Source organism: Quercus lobata, chromosome 6 (genome assembly GCF_001633185.2).
Source record: "Quercus lobata isolate SW786 chromosome 6, ValleyOak3.0 Primary Assembly, whole genome shotgun sequence".
Lineage (NCBI taxonomy): Eukaryota > Viridiplantae > Streptophyta > Magnoliopsida > Fagales > Fagaceae > Quercus > Quercus lobata.
In genome coordinates this window covers 15513215-15533740 of record NC_044909.1, presented here as the reverse complement: position 1 = coordinate 15533740, position 20526 = coordinate 15513215, and the positions used below count along the sequence as shown (strand labels likewise).

The window sequence follows — 20526 nt, the reverse complement described above, 5'->3', positions numbered from 1 at the left end:
TATTCCGCTTCCCCAGTACACACCTCGCACAGAGCCTCTTTTCGTAGCCAGCGTCTCGGCAGGAACTTCTTCACCCTCACCTTCCCTCAGGAAAAAGGGAATAAAAAGGGGAAGGAAAAAGGAAAAAGGCGAAGGAAAAAGGAAAAAGGCGAGGAAACCGTTGTAATAGTATCTGAGTCCTCGGACGATTTCGGGGTTTTTGATCGACCCACAAGCCCCGAGGAAGACCCCGACGAGATGGAGATACAAAGAAAACCCCAGAAAAGCTTGCTGGAGCTGATGGAAGGTCAGCCGGGAAAGAATGTACCTACAAAAACAATACCATCTCAGGCTTCATCTCTTCCAGCTAGGTCTCCTCCTCCTACTCCTCGCCACCCTCCTCAGTCATCCCCACAACCAGTGCTTCCCAACGCTGTTGAGCAGAAAAAACGCAAAGAACAGAAGGGCAAAGAGGTGGCGGATACGAGTAAGTCTCGTCCCACTCGAGAGGAAAATGTCCAACGAGCTGCAAAACAGCAGAAAACTAAGCACCAAGCCCCGCGGAGCCATGAGAAATTTGATTCCCCACATCCTGAGCCACAAGCATGGTTGCCAGTACCTATGCACGATGGGGAGCCCCTACGAGATGATGCGTCTATAAGGGACTTTAACGGCGGCATTGGGTGTCACGTTGCCTCGGCCATAGAGGAAGCCTTATTGCTCCCGAAAGACATGGCTGAGATAAAGAATATGAGGAAGAATGAACTCATCCTCGACAACAAACGATATTTGGGAATGGTAAGAAGCTATCTTTTATCCTTTTCATTCTATGACCGTTACTCACTAATAGGCACTTTTCATTGATTATAGTGTTAACCCCCCCCCCTTTTTTTTACAAATCATCCAAAATACTTTCAAGCTAGATGAGATGCTCAATGCTTGCTCCGATTAGCTAGATGGCGAAAGGAAAAGACGGGCAATGGCTGTACAGACTTTGGCCAAATCTGAACAGGACTTGGCCGACGCAAGGAAAAAACTACAAGTCGAAGAAGAAGCTCGCAAGAGCGCTGAGTCAGCATCAGAAGGCTACCAGAAGCAGGCCAAGGAACAAGCAAGGCTTCTGCGCGAGGCGAATGCCGAGCTGAAGAAGACTCAAGAGCAAGCTCTTACTCTTAAGAAGCACCTAGAGGAAACTCACAAGCAAGCCGAGAAAGCGAGAATCAACGCCGAACAGGTAATGAACGAAGCCGAGCAGAGAGGCTACGAAATTGGTATAGCTGAAACTGAGAAGGCTTTGAGAGCCGAGGTTCCGGAGGTATGCCGCATCTATTGTGCAAGAACTTGGAGCGAGGCTCTTAACCGTGCTGGGGTTAAAGCCTCATCTGAGCTACGTAGGCCAGAGAACGTATTCTATCCCGAGGCGATACGCCCCTTAGTTCTTCAACCCCGTCAGGCTGATGCTCCTTCTCCAATTATTAACCTCAACGAGGAAGTTTTGCCTCGCAATTCTCCTCCTCGTAGCCAACCGGGGCCAACTAAAGAGGGACTGGCCCCTCCAGGAGCTTCCCCAGACAAGATCACCACCGCTTCAGAGGCAGAGACGGCTTCCTTGGGTTTTCAACAGGAATTGGACTCCACAGTTCTACCAATTGGGGGCATTACCAAAGCCAAAGATGGAATCGCAACTTCGGAGGTAGACCTACCCGCCAGCCAGATTCCACAGATCCAGTTGAAATTAAAAAAGTAGAACCTGTTTTGTAACTTCAAATGGATACTTAGTAGAGGACTTCCTTACTCATTTTCTTATCGCTCTTGCAGCTCCATGTTATCTTTGCACTCAATCACTTTGTCGTTGTAATTTTTGTATGGGTTCATTTCAACCTCCTTCTTCATTGTACGCCAACTTGCGTCCAAAGCTCTTTCTCTGACTCCTCAATGAATGTTGTAGGGCATTATTTCCCGTCAAGTTTATGATTAGAAGATTTATCACAACTCTGTTACCATTCAATAATTCAATACACAACATAGAAGGTTAATTTTTACCAAGTTTGCGGTTCGAGGACCTGGCATAACTTAGTTTCTGTTTAACAATTCAATATAAATCATAGGATATTAATTTCCACTAAGTTTGCGATCCGAGGACCTGGCATAACTTAGTTTCTGTTTAACATTTCGATATAAATTATAGGATGTTAATTTCCACTAAGTTTGCGATCCGAGGACCTGGCATAACTTAGTTTCTGTTTAACAATTCAATATAAATCATAGGATGTTAATTTCCACTAAGTTTGCGATCCGAGGACCTAGCATAACTTAGTTTTTGTTTAACATTTCAATATAAATTATAGGATGTTAATTTCCACTAAGTTTGCGATCCGAAGACCTGGCATAATTTAGTTTCTATTCAACAATTCAATATAAATCATAGGACGTTAATTTCCACTAAGTTTGCGATCCGAGGACCTGGCATAGCTTAGTTTCTGTTTAACATTTCAATATAAATTATAGGATGTTTAATTTCCACTAAGTTTGCGATCCGAGGACCTGGCATAGCTTAGTTTCTGTTTAACATTTCAATATAAATTATAGGATGTTAATTTCCACTAAGTTTACGATCCGAGGACCTGGCATAACTTAGTTTCTGTTCAACAATTCAATATAAATCATAGGACGTTAATTTCCACTAAGTTTGCGATCCGAGGACCTGGCATAGCCTAGTTTCTGTTTAACATTTCAATATAAATTATAGGATGTTTAATTTCCACTAAATTTGCGATCCGAGGACCTGGCATAGCTTAGTTTCTGTTTAACATTTCAATATAAATTATAGGATGTTAATTTCCACTAAGTTTGCGATCCGAGGACCTGGCATAGCTTAGCTTCTGTTTAACAATTCAATATAAATCATAGGATGCAGGAGTACAGGATGTATGATTTGACGTAAGTTAAAAGAAAATATTTGAATTGAAACACTTTTATTAATAATAATACCTCTTGAGATTATTTACATTCCAAGGATGGAGTACAGGTTTTTCATCTAGGTCCTCTAGATAGTAGGCTCCTATTCCTGCTATAGAAGTGATCCGATATGGCCCCTCCCAATTAGGTCCCAGTTTTCCCCAATTTGGATTCTTAGTGGCCCCTAGGACTTTACTCAACACCAGATCTCCTATGGCTAACGGCCTCATCCTCACATTGCTATCATAGCCCTGCTTGAGTTTATGCTGGTAGTAAGCTAGTCGAACCATCGCACTCTCCCTTCGTTCTTCAATCAGGTCTAAACTTTTCTCCAACATCGCATCATTATTACCCGAAGAGAATGTACTGGTTCCTAACGTTGGGAACCCAGTTTCCAAGGGGATGACGGCCTCGGCCCCATAGGTCATGGAGAAGGGAGTTTCCCCCGTCGAACGTCGGGGTGTTATCCGGTACGTCCAAAGCACATGTGGCAATTCTTCCACCCATTTTCCTTTCGCGTCATCCAGTCTCTTCTTAAGCCCATTGACTATCACTTTGTTAACAGTTTCAGCCTGCCCATTGCCTTGCGGATAAGTTGGAGTGGAATATCTGTTTCTTATTCCCAGCTCTGAACAATATTCCCTAAAGGCATTGCTATCGAATTGGAGTCCGTTATCTGAGACAAGAGTTCGGGGAATTCCAAATCGTGTAACAATGTTCCTCCAGACAAACTTCTTCACATCTACGTCCCTGATATTCGCCAAGAGTTCAGCTTCAACCCATTTAGTAAAGTAGTCTGTGCCGACTAGTAGGTACTTCTTGTTTCCTATGACTTTAGGAAAAGGGCCGACAATGTCCAGCCCCCATTGCGCAAAAAGCCAAGGGCTAGAGAGAGGGTTAAGAACTCCCCCCGGTTGGTGAATATTCGGAGCATATCTCTGACACTGATCGCATTTCTTAACGTACTCCTGCGCTTCCCTCCGCATGTTTGGCCACCAATAACCTTGTGTGAGGGCTCGGCATGATAGAGACCTTCCTCTTGTATGGCTTCCACAAATGCCCTCATGCAATTCTTCCAGGATTGACTCCGCTGTCTCAGGAGGCACACAGAGCAAATATGGCCCAGAGAAGGACCGTCTGTACAACTTTTTATCCTCAGATAACCAGTACCGAGGAGCTCTCCTTCGCATTTTCTCAGCTTCCACCTTATCTTCGAGCAATATGTCACTTTCAAGAAATTTTAATATGGGTTCCATCCAGCTTGGCGACAGACTAGCTTGATGGATTTGGCAAACCTCCTTTTCTGGTGAGGTGGGAGTACACAAGTCTTCGACGATAATCACTCGAGGGAAATTTCGTACTGAGGAGGTGGCAAAGGTTGCCAAGGAATTAGCGTGGGTATTTTCACCTCGAGGAATATGTAATACGACGAAAGACTCAAACTCCGTTCGCATACGCCTAACGCGGTCCAGATACCCTTGCATCCTCGGGTCTCGGGCCTCCAACTCTCTGGTCACCTGGCCGACTACCAACCTCGAGTCCGAGAATAATTTCACTGCCTCTCCACCCATTTTATGGACCATGCTCATCCCCATTATCAAAGCCTCGTATTCCGATTCATTGTTAGTAGCTGAGAACCCTAGTCTTAACGACTTCTCGATGATGATCCCTTCGGGGGATATCAACAAGAATCCCAATCCTGCTCCCCGTTGGTTTGCGGTCCCATCCACGTACACTTTCCATAAAGACTCTCCTTGTGCGGATATTAGGCCAACCGATTTTTCATCCATGTGATCTTGATTCCTACTAACTTCCTCGGGGCACTTAGCGAATTTAGCCACCAGCTCGGCAAGGACTTGGCCTTTTACAGAGGTGCGGGGCATGTATTTGATGTCAAAAGCACCCAGAATCGTGCCCTACTTGGCAATTCTTCCGGTGTAGTCAGCACTTCTGAGTATGGACTTAAGAGGCAGTTAGGTCAAAATAACCATAGTATGAGCTTGAAAATAGTGCGGAAGTTTACGTGTTGCATGGACCACCGCCAGTATGGCCTTTTCTAATGACAGATATCTCACCTCGGCTTCATGGAGGGATTTACTTACATAATAAACTGGCATTTGGACGCCATTGTCTTCTCGTATCAAAACGAAACTAACTGCATAAGGGGCTATCGCCAAATAGGCATACAACACCTCATCCACCTCAGGGCTAGACATGATAGGCGGTCTGGACAAGTAATCTTTCAACTGCTGGAACGCTTCAACACACTCCACGGTCCATTCGAATCCTTGCCACTTTTGTAACAGGCGGAAAAAAGGACGACACCTCTCAACCGACCTGGAGATGAACCGGTTCAACGTAGCAGTCATCCCAGTCAGTTTCTGCACTTCTTTTAGATTCCGAGATGCTTGCAAATTGTTAATGGCCCTAATCTGGTTTGGATTAACCTCAATTCCTCTATGGGTCATCATGTACCCCAAGAACTTCCCGGAACCTACACCAAAGGAGCACTTCGAAGCATTCAAGCGCAAGTTATGTTTTCTTAGTATCCCGAAGATACTAGTGAGGTCCTCCACATGTTCAGACACTACTTTACTTTTTACAACCATATCATCGATATAAACTTCAATATTTCTGCCCAGTTGTGGCTCAAACATTTTCGTCATCATGCGTTGGTAGGTAGATCCAGCATTTTTCAAACCGAAGGGCATCACCTTGTAATGGTAGTTCCTAATCGGGGTCACGAAAGCAGTCTTTTCCTGATCGTCGGCGGCCAGCGGTATTTGGTGATACCCTTGGAAGGCATCCAAGAAACTCATCCTAGGGTGACCCACGGTCGCATCCACCAACTGGTCGATCTTCGGCATAGGAAATGGATCCTTGGGGCAGGCCTTATTAAGATCCATGAAGTCCACGCACACCCGCCATTTTCCAGTCTTCTTTTTTACTACCACCATATTGGCCAACCATTGAGGGTAAAAAATTTCCTTGATAGCCCCAGCCTGTTTGAGCTTGGCAACTTCGCTTCTAACTGCCTCGGCATGCTCCTTCGATGGTCGCCGAGGAGGTTGCCTCCTAGGGACAACTGCAGGGTTCACATTGAGTTGGTGACAAATGAAATTCGGGTCCACCCCTGGGGCTTCGTACGGGTCCCATGCAAAAACGTCCACATTGGCTCGGAGGAATTCCAGCAAATTCGCTTTCTCTTGCAAAGGCAACTTGGCCCCAACCCGGAAGAATTTTTCTTGATCATCAGAAACAACTACCTTTTCCAGATCTTCACACTTTACCCCATTGGCTGGCACGTCTAAGCCTGATACTGGGGACTTTAATTGCTATAACCCATTGTCGGCCGTAACCGAGGTTTCTGCTTCTGGCCGATGCTGTATAGCCGCTACTAGGCACTGCCGAGCAGCCGCTTGACTCCCTACTATCTCCAGCACTTGGTCTCCGGATGGGTACTTCACCTTCTGATGTAGAGTGGACGAAACTGCTTTAAGGGTGTGAAGCCAAGGTCTGTCCACAATAGCCGTGTACAGAGAAAAAACATCTACGACAATAAAGTCCACCTCCACCACATCCGTGCCTGACTGTATGGGCAGCCTGATTAGCCCCATGGGAGTGACCAACCTTCCCTCAAAGCTTACTAGAGGGGAATTATAGGTTGTTAAGTCCTCTGGTTTCAAACCCAGCCCTTTGTACAAATCTGGATACATCACATCCACAGCGCTTCCCTGATCAACCATCACTCTTCGGACATCGTACCTGCTAATCCTCAATGTCATCACCAAAGCATCCTCATGGGGTTGTATGGTCCCAACCAGATCCTCATCTGAAAAACCCAAAATCAAGGGGACACGCCTCTTGGCTCTCTTCACTGCTTGAGAATGGTCATCGACCGAGGATCGGGACACCGACAACACTCTGGAGGGGCAAGATCCAGTCCTTCCCGGGGCCGCAAAGATAACGTTAATCATACCCAGGGGGAGCCTTGATGAAGCGCCCCTACGCACCTCGGAACCTGCTTGGCTCGCCCTTCCGCTGGAGTGATGCAAGAGATGCTTTAACCTCCCTTCACGGACCAACTATTCCAAGTGGTCCCATAAATTCCTGCAGTTGTCTGTCGTGTGCTCATGATCCTGATGGTAATGGCAATACAAACTCGGGTTGCGTTTTCTAGGCTCTCCCGCCATCTTGTTCGACCATTTGAAGAATGGCTCGTTCTTTATCTTCTCCAAAATCTGCTGAACAGGCTCCCAAAATACTGCATTAACAACCTGGGCGTCCGCCGAGCCCGACTGCCTAACAAAGTCCCTCCTTTGTCGGCTGTTATTATAACGATCCGACCTGAAATCCCTCCTCTCCTAAGGGATCATCTTGGCCTTTCCTTTCCCCTGAAGTTGATCTTCCTCTACCCTTCTGAACTTATCTATTCTGTCCATCAGCTGGCGCACACTAGTGACAGGTTTACCCGTCAAGGATTTCCTCAAATCGTGATCAGCTGGGAGACCAGCTTTGAAAGTGGTTATAGCCACGGGATCATTCTTTCCCTCTATTTCATTATACATTTCCCAGTACCTATCCGAGTAACTCTTGAGAGTCTCGCCCTCTCGCATAGACAAAGTCAACAAGGATCCCAAAGGCCGAGGAGTCCGGCTGCATGTAATAAAGCGAGCACCAAAAGCCCGAGTCAGTGTTTTGAAAGATCCAACAGAATTGGCCCTTAAGCCATTGAACCACCTCATCGCCGTTGGACCCAAACTCGATGGAAAAATCTTGCACATCAAAGCATCATCCCTGGAGTGAATAGCCATCTTCTGGCTGTAATAGCTTACATATTCCACCGGATCTGAATGGCCATCATACAGAGAGAAAGTAGGTTGATGGAATCGCCGAGGATGGGTAGCATCGTCTATGCTTCTCGTAAAGGGTGACTTGGAAATTTGACTCAAGGCTTTGTTCATGGCTTCGTTTCCCAAGCCCCTGCTAGTTGGACTTCTATGCCTACATCGATGGCGATGCTCCTCTTCATAGGAGAAAGTCTCGCTTTGCGGAGTTCTCGACCTCCGCCTGTAACTAGTTCCATCTGACTCCCCAGACGATGGTTCGAAGCAAGGTGGGGAACGTTCCCGCCGTGCATGGCGCAACTCTCTCTTCAAGTCTACAATCTCGTGTTACAGATTCCCATCATGCTTCGCGTGGGAGACGTGACTCTTCCCCCGTGAGTGGCTCCTGGTGGTATGAGTTGTATGTACACTCCCCTCCCGGACTTCTCTCCGTTCGGGACTCCTTCGAGGACCACCATGCTGAGAGCTCCTTGACTCCGCCTGATGCAGGTTAACATCATCCTGATGCGGTCCCGCTGCGGGGTGAGGTGGTTCCACTCCTTCCATCGGAAACGTTGTACCGGAAGTTCTATAAGCTAACACAAGTTCTTCCCACAGACGGCGCCAATTGTAAGGACGCGATTTGCAACGAACCGTAACAGTATTGGCTTCGTACGTAAAAAGGCCCAGACAATATGATTTGTAGAGCGTGGGTGTAAAGAGCTAAGTTAACTGTGGTCTCTTCAAAAGATTCACTCTCACGTATATTAAAGGTCTAAAGTTGGTACAACGATCGTTTTCTTTGATGATCAATACAATTCTCTTTCTCTCATTTTTCTCTCCTCCTTTTTGTCTGTGCTTTTCTCTCTTTTCTTTTTCTGTTCCGATCCCCCTCTTGCATGTTCTTCTTTCAGTTTATATACCACTCTTTGCCTTCCATCCTCACCGCACACGTGTAAGTTGGGTTCGGAGGATTTCTTTCTGTCCCATCCAGCACCTCCTAGAACTTCCTTATAGCTGCCTCTTTACTGTTCAGGTATCACTTTCACATTAATGCGGTCAGAGAGTTGGTTGAGAAGTCATTAATGCGGAGGCAGCTGTGGTTACAGATATTTTGTTTATCTTTTCCCTTTTACCCTTGGTCTGTGATCCTATCTATATTGGTGACATGATTCTGAGGCCCGGCTACCACAAGGCCGCGCCCTGTTCGTCCTCGGACGCACAATGCCGAGGAGTATGGCATCCTCAGTCGAATACAGCACCTCACTCTCGTGATATTGATTACCCCCCTTCAGTAATTACCTTATGACTGGATTTGGCCTCCTCGGACAGATACGCATCCTCGGATGGGCCACAGGCCCAACAATCCTGACCTTAATGGGCCTATTGATTGAATTGCCCCCCACAAAGACAATTACATAAAAATAAAAATGTTATACAAACTTAACAAAATAAAATGATCACAATCACATTGACATTATATAATCACGGTTGATTATAAACTATCATATGGCGATTTCAAAATATAAAAACTCGTACAAAGAAATTGTAAAATTTCATGTATTTGTATTTTTTTTTTTTGTCAATAACACAATATATTCAAATTCTCTTTTTATTAAAATTTGTTTCTTTTCAGTTTCTTAACGACCTCCCTTAAGAAATTTTCTGGGGCGGCCGCTGTTTTGAAAACACTTTTTGATTAATTAGCTCTACCAATTATCAGTACAAATTAATAGGAAGTGGAAGATTTGTCATAAAATAAATTAAAGAGAAGGTAGAAATATCTTAATGATTGAATTACAAATTATATCTTTTATTTTTGACAAATTTTTAATTCCATACTTTAAGTGTTTTTCTAAGACTTTATCTATTTTTAATTTAGTCCTTTTTAGTTCTGTCGAATGTCATCATTAGTTTTACTATTTTCATTATCAAATTTTTTTTATGAAAAAAAAAAAAAAAACAAAATTTTTGTAAAGTTAAGGGGTAAAAACAATATTTTAACATAATACTCTGTATTTATATATTATTCCTAAAAATAATTAAGGGAAAAAATTTTATCAATCAAATAACAAGTCACAAATTAAGCTTAAATAAGAAAATTAAAATAAAAAATCCAAAGCATAGAAAATTAATATCAAGAAAAAAACAGTGTTGGTTGCTATATTCTCTTACCCTTTCACCACTTTCATATATACCAACTAAACAAATCACAAAACATTTAATCCATAAAACCGAGATCCAAAAATTGCCAAATCAATCTCAAAAACCACCAATACTATCATAAACATATAAACCAAAGACAAGAAAAGAATTTTTTATAAAAAAATAAAGTGTCCAATTTTACAAAAAATAAATAGGAAAATGGAGGGATGATTGGAATTGGTGACAGCTTAGGGTGGATAAAGTTAAATAATTTTTATGTATTTTCAAAACACTTATAACACTAATTGAAAATAATAAAATACAAGTATACATTGTGTTTCCACATGTGTAGTCTTTCTGTCCTACACATATTAGGTAATTTTAAGGAGGAATTTCATAAGATCAGTTTGTCTAAAATACAATATTGGCTAGAGGTTTCAAATCCAAAAAGCTCATGGATCTTATGCAAATTAGGAACCAAGTATCCCATCCAACACACATGGGGTAAATACTGGGATGAATCCCTTAGAAGTGACTTTAAAATACCAGCTAAATATTTCGAATGCAATATAATCTCGTAAGGTCTTAAGAACCATTAAATCAACTTCTTGTGGTTATAAGGAAATATTATATTATTCACTTACAAAGGCACCATTCTTAAATTACAAATAAATTTAGTAAAAAACACAAAATCAATTATATATATATATATATAGAGAGAGAGAGAGAGAGAGAGAGAAAGAGAGAGAGAGAGAGAGAGAGAGAGAGAGAGAATCCCTTCAGTAACAGTTATGCTTTTATATTCTGTTGAGGGCCATTTGTGGAAGCCCAGAAAGACAGAAAAGCCCAATAATGAGGGCCACAAAGAATTGACAAAATAAATAGCAAAAAACCCATTAAGCCCAAGCAGCAGGAATAATGGATCACAGGTCCAACAAATAAATAAACGGGTCTTGAAGAGGCAAGCGGGCTCAAGGAAGCCAGGAAAGAAATAAATAGCATCCTATGGGCAGAGTATGAGGTAGAAAAGTGAGAAAGGGCCGCCGTAAGCCCAAGGCAATTGTAAACTAAGAGAGTAAGGGGTTTATGGCAGGCCCATGAACTCCAAAGATAAGGATAAGGTTACTGGGCCGGGGAAACCTAATGAAATTAGTAAAAAAGCCCATGAGAGTGTGAAATTAGCAAACGGGCCAAGGAAGCCCAAAGAAAGCAATCGGGCCATGGATGCCCAAAAGAAAAGCCCAAAGGGACCCAGGAGCCCATGAGTAAAAGCAAAACAGTGCCCATAACAGACCACTGAGAAAAGGGATAAACGGCTGACCCAAAAGGAGGTCCAGTAGGATTAAGTTATTACGGCAGGAATAACAATTCAACGTTGCATGCAATAAAGAAAATCAAAAGTGGGCCAAAGAAATGTAAAGCCCATTATCATACGAGGCCCAGCTCCTGAATGGAGTGAAAAATCAAAGGAAAACCCACATGAAAGGCTAGGAAACGCAAACGGAGAGTCTCCAGGTCGCGGCAGACTCTTGGAAAAATTTGAAAGGGAAGCACGCGCAAGGCCCAGGCACTACCAGCCTGTACCCAGCCAATATAGGACATGGTGGGGCCATGGGCCAGAGGTAAGAGGTAAAGGGGGTATGGTTTGGTGGTGGGGAAAGGGGAAAAGATCTATTTGCGGCTCCTGCCCAAGCCTCTTTTGGGAGGTACGTCCTGCTAGGATGATAGACCACCCAAAAGAGGCAAGTTTGGTGGGGAACCGTTGGGTGCATGCTTTGAGAGTAGAGAGAGAAAGCATTAATATCGTGACAAGAAGAAATGTTACGGTATACAGAGGAACAAAACAAACCCGCCTCTGTCTGGCGAGGGTGGATGTCGCACAATCCTGGTGGTCAGCAAGTACATCCAGACCAGACAAAGGTGGTTAAGGGGCAAAATGGTAAAACACTAGCCACGGCAGACGCTATAAAAAGGCTTTTGCCGTGCCCTGTAGAAGGGATCGAAAAACAGGGTATATTTTCGGAGTGAAAGGAAAAAACAGAGCAAGAAGAAAAGAAAAAAGATAAGAAAGAAAACAGAAAAGAAAAGAAAGGAAAACTAAGAAAAAGGAGAGTTGGTTCAATAGGGCATGCACCCATAGATCATTTTCTCTCTCTCCCCCTTCAAATCTTACCTTCTCCCAAAACGCAAACAAGGACCCTTTTTTCTTTCTGGGTAACAACCATTCAAGTCCGACTCCCTCAAAGCCATTAATCCCCACGGTAGGATTCTTTTCCTGGGGGGTTATTTGCATTGAGAAGAGGCGTTCTCTCCTCTTTGGCTTTGCTGCGGCAGGCTAAGCTTAAAACTTAATTTATGCCCATTTAAATTAGCCAGTATTATTTTCTTCATTTTTCTTTGTGATTGATATCATTATGGCTGTAATTATGCTTTATTAGCAGGGAATACATAGCCATTTATTTAAATAAGTCAAAGTACTCTGTTTTAGTTATTATTATATCTGTCTGCCGTAACTCATCTGCAACAGTTTTGCTTGTCGTAAATTTGCTCCTGGCAGACAAGGCATAAGTTTGTGCACAAACCGGCCCAAATTGAGTTACAATTAGACCGGCCCCAGCTCCCTTACTCAGAAACACTAGGGCCCATCACCGTAGGAGGCAGCCCAGCCCATTACCGCAAGAGGCAGCCCAATATACCATATCATACAAAAAAGGCCCCTACATTAAAATTGGCGACTCCACTGGGGAGTTGGGAAGCAGACAGGGGCAAAGGAAAAGAAAACAGAGCCCCTCGCAAATAATGCCACCCAAGTCCAGGACGACACGGAATATGAGTGCCGTACCCTCACAAGCAGAATCCAGGCCGACGACGTTTCACCAAAAGCAACTTAACCAAACGGAAGGTGCCAACAGAACGGGGGCTGATCCTCAGCCTCAGACAAGAGTCCCCGTGGACAATGTCAACACTTTTGTCGAAGTATTGCAATCATTGCAGCACTTGCAACAACAAATGATGGAAGAGATCCGTCAACTGAAGGCAGACAAAATAAAAGAGAAAGGCAGCCAGCATGACCCAGATCATGTGGCAGACAGAGAAGAGACACTGGCAGGAGGTGTCCCTCAGAACCTAGGACAACGTTTCATCACCATGGCTGAGGTAGCGGCTCTCTTGGAGTAAGAGAGAGCCAGAACACCAAAGGAGAGGTTTTACGCAAGGAGACCTCCCTATCCTTTAAAAGTACTCAGCAAGCCATACCTCAAGAGGTATGAACCAAGGGCCTTTGCCCAGTACGATGGTAGGAAGGGAAGTACAGTAGAGCACGTGAGCAAATTTATTGACACTCTTGGCCCTTACGCAGCAGACGAAGACTTATGTCTGCGGGAGTTTTCAAAGTCACTGTGCGACCGGGCATACACCTGGTACATTGGCTTAAAATCAGGATCAATCCCAACCTGGGATGACATGGTGGACGTATTTTGCATTAAATACTTTCACGGGGAAGAAACGGTGACGCTTGTAACTCTGCAAGCAACCAAGCAAAGGAATGGAGAGGATCTGATGGAGTACATCAAACGGTTCAAGGACATAGCACTTGATTGCTATGACCACTGTGAAGAATGGACGTTGGTGGAAATGTGCATGACCAACATGATTCGGGAGTTCAAAGCTGTCCTGGAGAATCTGGAGATTTTCCAATTTGCACAGCTATTGCAGAAAGCTAGAAAGACGGCTCAGTCCGTGAAACCCAGTTTAGACAAGAGGAACGCACCGCAGGCTATAGCGGTGTCTACTAGAAACCAGAGAAGGAAAACAGAGGGGAGGGAGTATGATAAACCCCCACCCCTACCATGCACTCCTAAGGAGCTGGATGTGCTACTTGACAAATGGATAGCGGACGGGATCTTTAAACCCAACCAGGTTTCTAGAGAGCCTACGGAAGAAGAAAGGAGGGATCCTCGCTTCTGTTGCTTGCATAACTATGTACAACATCCCACCGCAGAATGATGGGCGCTCCGCAGGCTGGTGCACCGCAGGATCAAAGAAGGCACATTAGAGCTGACCCAGCAGGAAGTCCAAAGAAACCCACTCCCAAACCACAAGGGAAAGGGTGTAGCAGTAGTAGTGATATGTGCAGACCCGGGAGAAGACGAGGAACAAAACTTGGCCCTGCCTGCCACTGTGATTACCACTCTTTAGCAAAGTGCCAAATTCAAAAATCTATTCAACCAGTTGGGACTTACAGCAAAAGAAAAAAAAATAGCCACGGAGGCTTTGGTAAGCATCGCCTCCGGAGCAGGGGTGGAATGCCTGTCAGTAGAGATGTCAAAAGACAGGGCCCTCCTGCAGAAATCAACAGAAATCACATTTAGTAGTGAAGATATGGAAGTGAGGCACCCAGATCATAGGAGGCCCCTCTATTTAGCAGCATCTATAAATCAAATACCCATTAAGAGGGCCCTGGTGGATACATGTGCTTCCATAAACCTCATTCCATTGAGCACCCTGTAAGCCGCAGGAATTTCAGAGAAAAAGATCCAAGGATGCCCGATGGAAGTAATGGGATTCGGTGGAAGAGGCGAGTACACCGCAGGCCACATTCAGTTATGGTTGAAAGTAGGCCCTATAGCCTTTCTAGCTCACTTCCACGTGGTCAGAACGGAAGTATCTTACCATATGCTTTTGGGAAGACCTTGGTTACACAAACACCGACTAGTCCCGTCCACCTACCACCAATGTGTGAAGGGAATGTTGAATGGCAGGATGATATGCATAGCGGCGAACCCCTCGCCGTTCGAGCAGGCAGAAACCCACTTAGTGGAAACCATGTTTTATGATCAATGGGCTCCATCTAGAGAAAATGTGGTTGCAAAGCCATGAGGCACCTTTGTGCCCAGGTGAGAAGATGTGCAAGATGACCCAAAACCTGATTTAAGAGAGCTACTGGCGCGAAAGAAGAAAATGAAAGAAGCGCCTGCCGCAGAGCCAGACGAAGTACCTCAGTACATCAGGGTCTGAGGCCTTGATGGCAAGATTGTCTATAAACTATGAAGGTGCATGGGGCCCACGAGTGAGATGCAAGTGGGTCCCATCCAAAAAGGGCAACACAAGAGTTTGGCGTGTTGCGTTGCTGAAGAAAGTTTGGGTAAAGAAGAAGAAAAGGATAAGGCAGTTACGGCAGAAAGGGACATCCAGGTTATGGCAGAAGAAGAATTGGAAGAGGTTGACTTAGGGTCTGACTTGCAAGAACCAAGGCCTATCTCAATTAGTGCAAGCTTGACAGAAAAGGAGAAGTCAGAACTCATTCTACTGTTGAAAGAATTCAAAGACGTCTTTGCTTGGGATTACAATGAAATGCCAGGACTCGATCCCGGGCTTGTTGCACATACGTTGAATGTGGACCTAGAGGCCAAGCCTGTGGCCCAGCCTGCCAGGATATTTCACATAGAAATAGAAGGGCAAATAGTCAAAGAAGTACAGAAGTTGCTAGCCGTAGGATTCATCAAGTCTATCCAGCATCTCCACTAGCTATCCAACATAGTACCAGTAAAGAAGAAGAACGGGCAGATAAGATGCTGTGTAGATTTTAGGAATCTCAACAAAGCTTGTCCAAAAGACGAATTCCCACTGCCAAACATTGATTTACTGATAGATTCTGCGGTAGTAAATGCCATGTTCTCATTCATGGACGGTTTCAGTGGGTATAATCAGATCAAGATGGCAACAAAGGATGCAGAGAAAACTGCCTTCAGAACACCCATGGGCAATTTCTACTATACTGTGATGCCCTTCAGGTTAAAAAATGCAGGTGCAACTTATCAACGAGCAATGACGGCCATATTTCACTACATGATGCACCAGGAGCTAGAAGACTATGTGGATGACATAATGGTTAAGTCAAGGAGAAGGGAAGAACACTTTCGGGTGTTAAAAAGAGTGTTTGAAAGATGCAAAGCTTTTAAGTTAAGAATGAATCCCCTCAAGTGCGCATTCGGAGTATCCTCTGGGAAATTTTTGGGTTTCCTGGTTCACAGCAGAGGTATAGACGTGGATCCGGCCAAAACCACGGTCATAGCAACTATGAGACCTCCTGCCACAGTAAAAGAACTGAAGAGCTTCTTAGGAAAAGTCTCATATATCCGAAGATTCATCCCTGGGTTGGCATCAATCACCTCTGCTTTCACCAAGTTGCTTAAGAAGGGACAAAGTTTTGAATGAGGGGGAAGCGCAGCAGACAACCTTCAAGAGGCTGCAGCAGATAATGATGAACCTCCCCACGATGCAGGCTCCTATTCATAAAAAACCACTACTACTCTATCTGGCCACCAACTCATATGCCATTGGCGCACTGATCGCTCAGGAAGACGGAGGTGGTACCGAGCAGCCAATATACTATATCAGTCATACCTTAAAAGATGCAGAAACTCGTTACCTAAGGGCAGAGAGAGCGTGCCTAGCCATTGTATACGCTTCGCAGAGGTTGCGTCACTATTTCTTGGCATACGAAGTATGGCTGATGACTAAGTCACATGCCATTAAAGCTCTGTTACAACAGCCAATTCTCTCCGGCAAGATATCCCAGTGGTTGCTACAATTATCACAATACGACTTGAGAATAGGGACATCTAGGGCAGTGAAAAATCAGGCTATAACGGATTTATTGGCACAGTTTCCAGGAGAGGAAGAATTCCCGCTGGATGATGAAATTCCAGGGGAAGTAGCTATGGCAGAGGAAGTCAGGGAACAGTGGGTAATGAAATTTGATAGGTCTTCTATTACCCATTCCGGAGGGGTAGGAGTAGTTCTGTATCATAAAGAAGACAAAACAGTGGCATTGTCATTTAAGTTGGAATTCCCCTGTTCAAACAACACAACGAAGTACGAGGCCTATCTAACTGGGCTTGCCACAGTGCTCGAAATGGGAGTTAAACATTTGAAAGTACTGGGAGATTCGAACTTGGTCGTCTGCCAGGCCAAAGGAAGTTTCTCCTTAAAAGAGCCCAGCCTAGCCCCGTACAGAGCAATGGCCCAGAGAATGGAAGAGAAATTCGCAACTTTTGAGATAGAACATGCTCCGAGAAACGAAAATCGGTTTGCGGACGCGTTAGCCGCATTGAGTTCGCAAATAATTTGTAAATGGAGTAGCACTAATATAGAAGTCAGCAAGAGGGAAGAATCCATCATTGAGGTGTTGAAGGAAAAGTTCCGGGAGGAACAGGGCGAAGGGGATTGGCGAATCCCCATAAAGGAAACCTTGGTGAAGGGAGACGACACAGCAGAATTGAAGATATTGAAAGACTATGCTTTGGTAAAAGAAGAGTTGTACCGCAGGATGCCAGGTGGGATTTTATCCAGATGCGTGGGCTAGGAGGAAGCCCAGAGAAAATTGAAGGAAATACACAACAAGACTTATGGGTCCTGCGGGGAAATCAGTCTTTACCGCAAACTCCAGAGAGCAGGCTTCTATTGGCCAAGCATGGGTAAAGACGCAGATCAATTCCAAACCCAGTGTGGGACCTGCCAGCTTGCGGCAGACAGGGAGGAGAGTTATACTATGTTCATCGGCGAGGATTGGAGAAGTCCTTTCGTGCAGTACCTAGCAGAAGGCGTCCTGCCACAAAGGCACAGTGAAAGGTACAAGCTTAAGAGGTTGGCAACACGTTACTTCTTGCATAATACGGTCCTTTTCAAAAAAGGATATGATGGAGACCCATTGAGGTGTTTGGGTCCTGAAGAGGCTAAAGAAATGGTGAAAGAAGTACATTCAGAGGAATGCGGTGAACATCAAGGGATTACAGGTGCCTGCTGCAGATGGGCTACTACTGGCCAACCATGAAGAAAGATGCGGCAGAATTTGTAAAGAAGTGTCACAGTTGTCAGGTACAAGCCAACTTGATTCATACCCATCCACAAGGCTTGCACAGCATGGTCACCCCGTGACCCTTCCACACTTGGGGGCTAGATTTGGTAGGGCCAGTCAACCTGGCATCACGTGGGTACATATGGATATTGGTAGCTACATAATATTTTACCAAGTGGGCGGAAGCAGTACCACTCCGCAAGGTCACAGGAGGAGCAGTGGCAAACTTCATCAAAGAAAATATAATTGTGAGGTTTGGGGTATCCCACAAGATCATCAGTGACAATGGCACACCATTTGTCAACAGCGATTTAAGGAGAATGTTGGAATTCTACCAAGTCAAGCACCACAGGTTATCACCCTACTACCCTCAAGGGAACGGGCAGGCAGAGGCAACAAACAAAATTCTCATAAAGATCATCAGTAAGATGAGCCAAGAGTATGTGGGAGGATGGGCAATGCACCTGCCAGATGTTCTCTAGGCATACAGAAAATCACCAAAGTCAGCCACAGGCTTTTCACCCTTTTCCTTAGTCTACGGAACTGAAGTAGTGAGTCGCAGAAATTTTCGCGGTAGAAAGGTTTGAGGACCTGAAAGAACTTGATGAAAAGAGGGAAGAAGCCAAGGAACGCAGCCAGAGATACAGGCAGAAGATGACTGAAGCCTACGGCAGGATGACCAAGGAAAGAGTGTTTGCGGAAGGACAACTAGTGTTAAAAGTGGCAGACTACGTCAGGCGAGGTCTGGCAGGAACATCAAGTTTGCACCAAAATGGGAGGGACCCCTTGTGATAAGAGAAGCGCATCAAAGTGGGTATTATCGCCTAACTCAAATGGATGGCAGGGACTTGATGGACCCCATTAATGGAAAATGGCTGAAGCGTTATTTTGCTTAGAGAAGAAAGTTATGTGGTTGACCCCCTTTCCTTAGTTGTTTGTTTATGTTTCCTTTACTGAACCTTTTCTTTTATTCCTCCAAGTGATTATGTCACAAGAAAAATTGTAACGTGCTTTCATGAGTATGCAATGAAAAAGTACGAAGTATTAGCATCATATCATAGCAGTAGTAAAGAAAAAGTAGCAAAGTGTAGTATTATTAATTACAAACCCAAACTGTGGCAAACACAAGCCAAGTAACTACGGCAGGAAACATAAAAGTGTTCTGTATGACATAACAAAAACAGAGAAACAAAGAAAAGGAAAGGAAACGGTGCTATCATCAGTGAAGTCCAGAAATGAGACTCTGATTCCCAAAGCGACTGGGTCCACCAACGCCGGAAAGAAGACGCTCACGGTGACCTTCCAAATCAGCCACCTCTTTCTTCAAAAGCTCAATACGAACGTCTATGGCCTCAACGGCTGGCTGGACTCTCCTCATAAAAAAGGCCCAAGCAATCTCACGTAGATGCTCAAGAATAAACTCCATAGCGAAACCCACACTGATGAGCTCCTGTATCACGGCCCTCCACTGCAGGATCCTCCCGGCAGAAACAGAGTCGATGAAGTTATGCTCGATGTCATTCAGCACACATCCCATCATCTGCAAGAAATGCTCACTAGAAGAGCGACCAAGGCGAAACTCCCGCATAAAATTGCCGTGACAACTGTAGAGTATCACCAAGTGTGAGACGCAGACCTCAGGGACTCGGAAGCCACAAAAGTCCACGTAGGGAGGACCAGAAGCCCAGAAGTCTGCCGAACCAAGGTCGTTAACCTCCGGCTGGTCAAAACGGACAAAGAAAGATGCAGCATTATTCGGGACGGTGGCAAAACTACTACCCGCCTCAAACTGAGAAGGGATAGTAGGGAGTGGGCCTACCAAAAAAAAATGGGGAGGGAACGCAAGACAAAATGAAAAAAAAAATGGCACAGGAAGAAAAGACTTGCAAAAAAAAAAAAGAGGATGAAATAGGAAGAGAAAGAAAGAGTGCCAAAATTACCAGGAATGGGGGCTACAGGTGTAGCAGAAACAGGTACTGCAGGCACAGAAGAAACAGGGGTAAAAAAAAGAGGATGAAATAGGAAGAGAAAGAAAGAGTGCCAAAATTACCAGGAATGGGGGCTACAGGTGTAGCAGAAACAGGTACTGCAGGCACAGAAGAAACAGGGGTAGTAGGTACGGCTGAAACAAGTACTGAAGGTGCAGCAGGAATAGGCGCTACGGGTACGGCAGGAGCAGTCATTCCCACGCCTGCTGCAATTTCTGGCCCCTCAGAAGTTTCTGCAAGTGGGGAGATAAGTATGCAAATGAAACGCAAATGCAGAAAGAAGATAAGGGGAAAGGAAGATACATACCCATGAAGTCAGGATCGGGCGAAGCACTCCCCTCTTCATCAGAGTCGGAAATTCTCTTTTTCAGCACGGGTGCATCATCAGGATCCTCAAAAATGTCATCAGATCCCTCTGAAGATAAGTCCGGATCAGGACCACGGGTAGCGGAGCCGGGAATGGAGGAAGGAGTAATAACAAGTGAAGCACTGCCCTTTGCAGCCTGGGAAATAGCTGCAAAAGGGTCACTAGTCGAAATCACTAGCGGCAGAACGGGAGAAGTAGTTTTGTCTTGAACAACAGCAGGAGGAATGGCTCCCTCTGAAGGAATGGGTCTCTCAGCAGGCAAGGGTGTAGTCTCACCAACCCCTTTGACATGAGTACCCTCTCTAGGTACCGACTCAACAGAAGGGGTGGGAGTTTTGACAGGAGTCTTGTGCGCAGCAAGAGGAGCAGGCGTTGCTAATACCGCCTCGGCCCCATCAAAAAAGC

The 20526-nt window shown here is 44.9% G+C and overlaps 2 protein-coding genes across 2 annotated transcripts; both read left to right on the top strand.

Annotated features, from left to right (window-relative positions):
- Positions 1 to 237: 237 nt before the first annotated feature.
- Positions 238 to 1726, top strand: LOC115949889 (inner centromere protein-like). Its single transcript, XM_031067154.1, has 2 exons — positions 238 to 777; positions 932 to 1726. Exons 1-2 carry the CDS (start codon positions 238 to 240, stop codon positions 1724 to 1726), a joined length of 1335 nt encoding a protein of 444 aa, XP_030923014.1.
- A 14459-nt stretch (positions 1727 to 16185) lies between these two features.
- On the top strand, positions 16186 to 17274 carry LOC115949888. Its single transcript, XM_031067153.1, has one exon. It carries the CDS (start codon positions 16186 to 16188, stop codon positions 17272 to 17274), a length of 1089 nt encoding a protein of 362 aa, XP_030923013.1.
- Positions 17275 to 20526: the final 3252 nt, after the last annotated feature.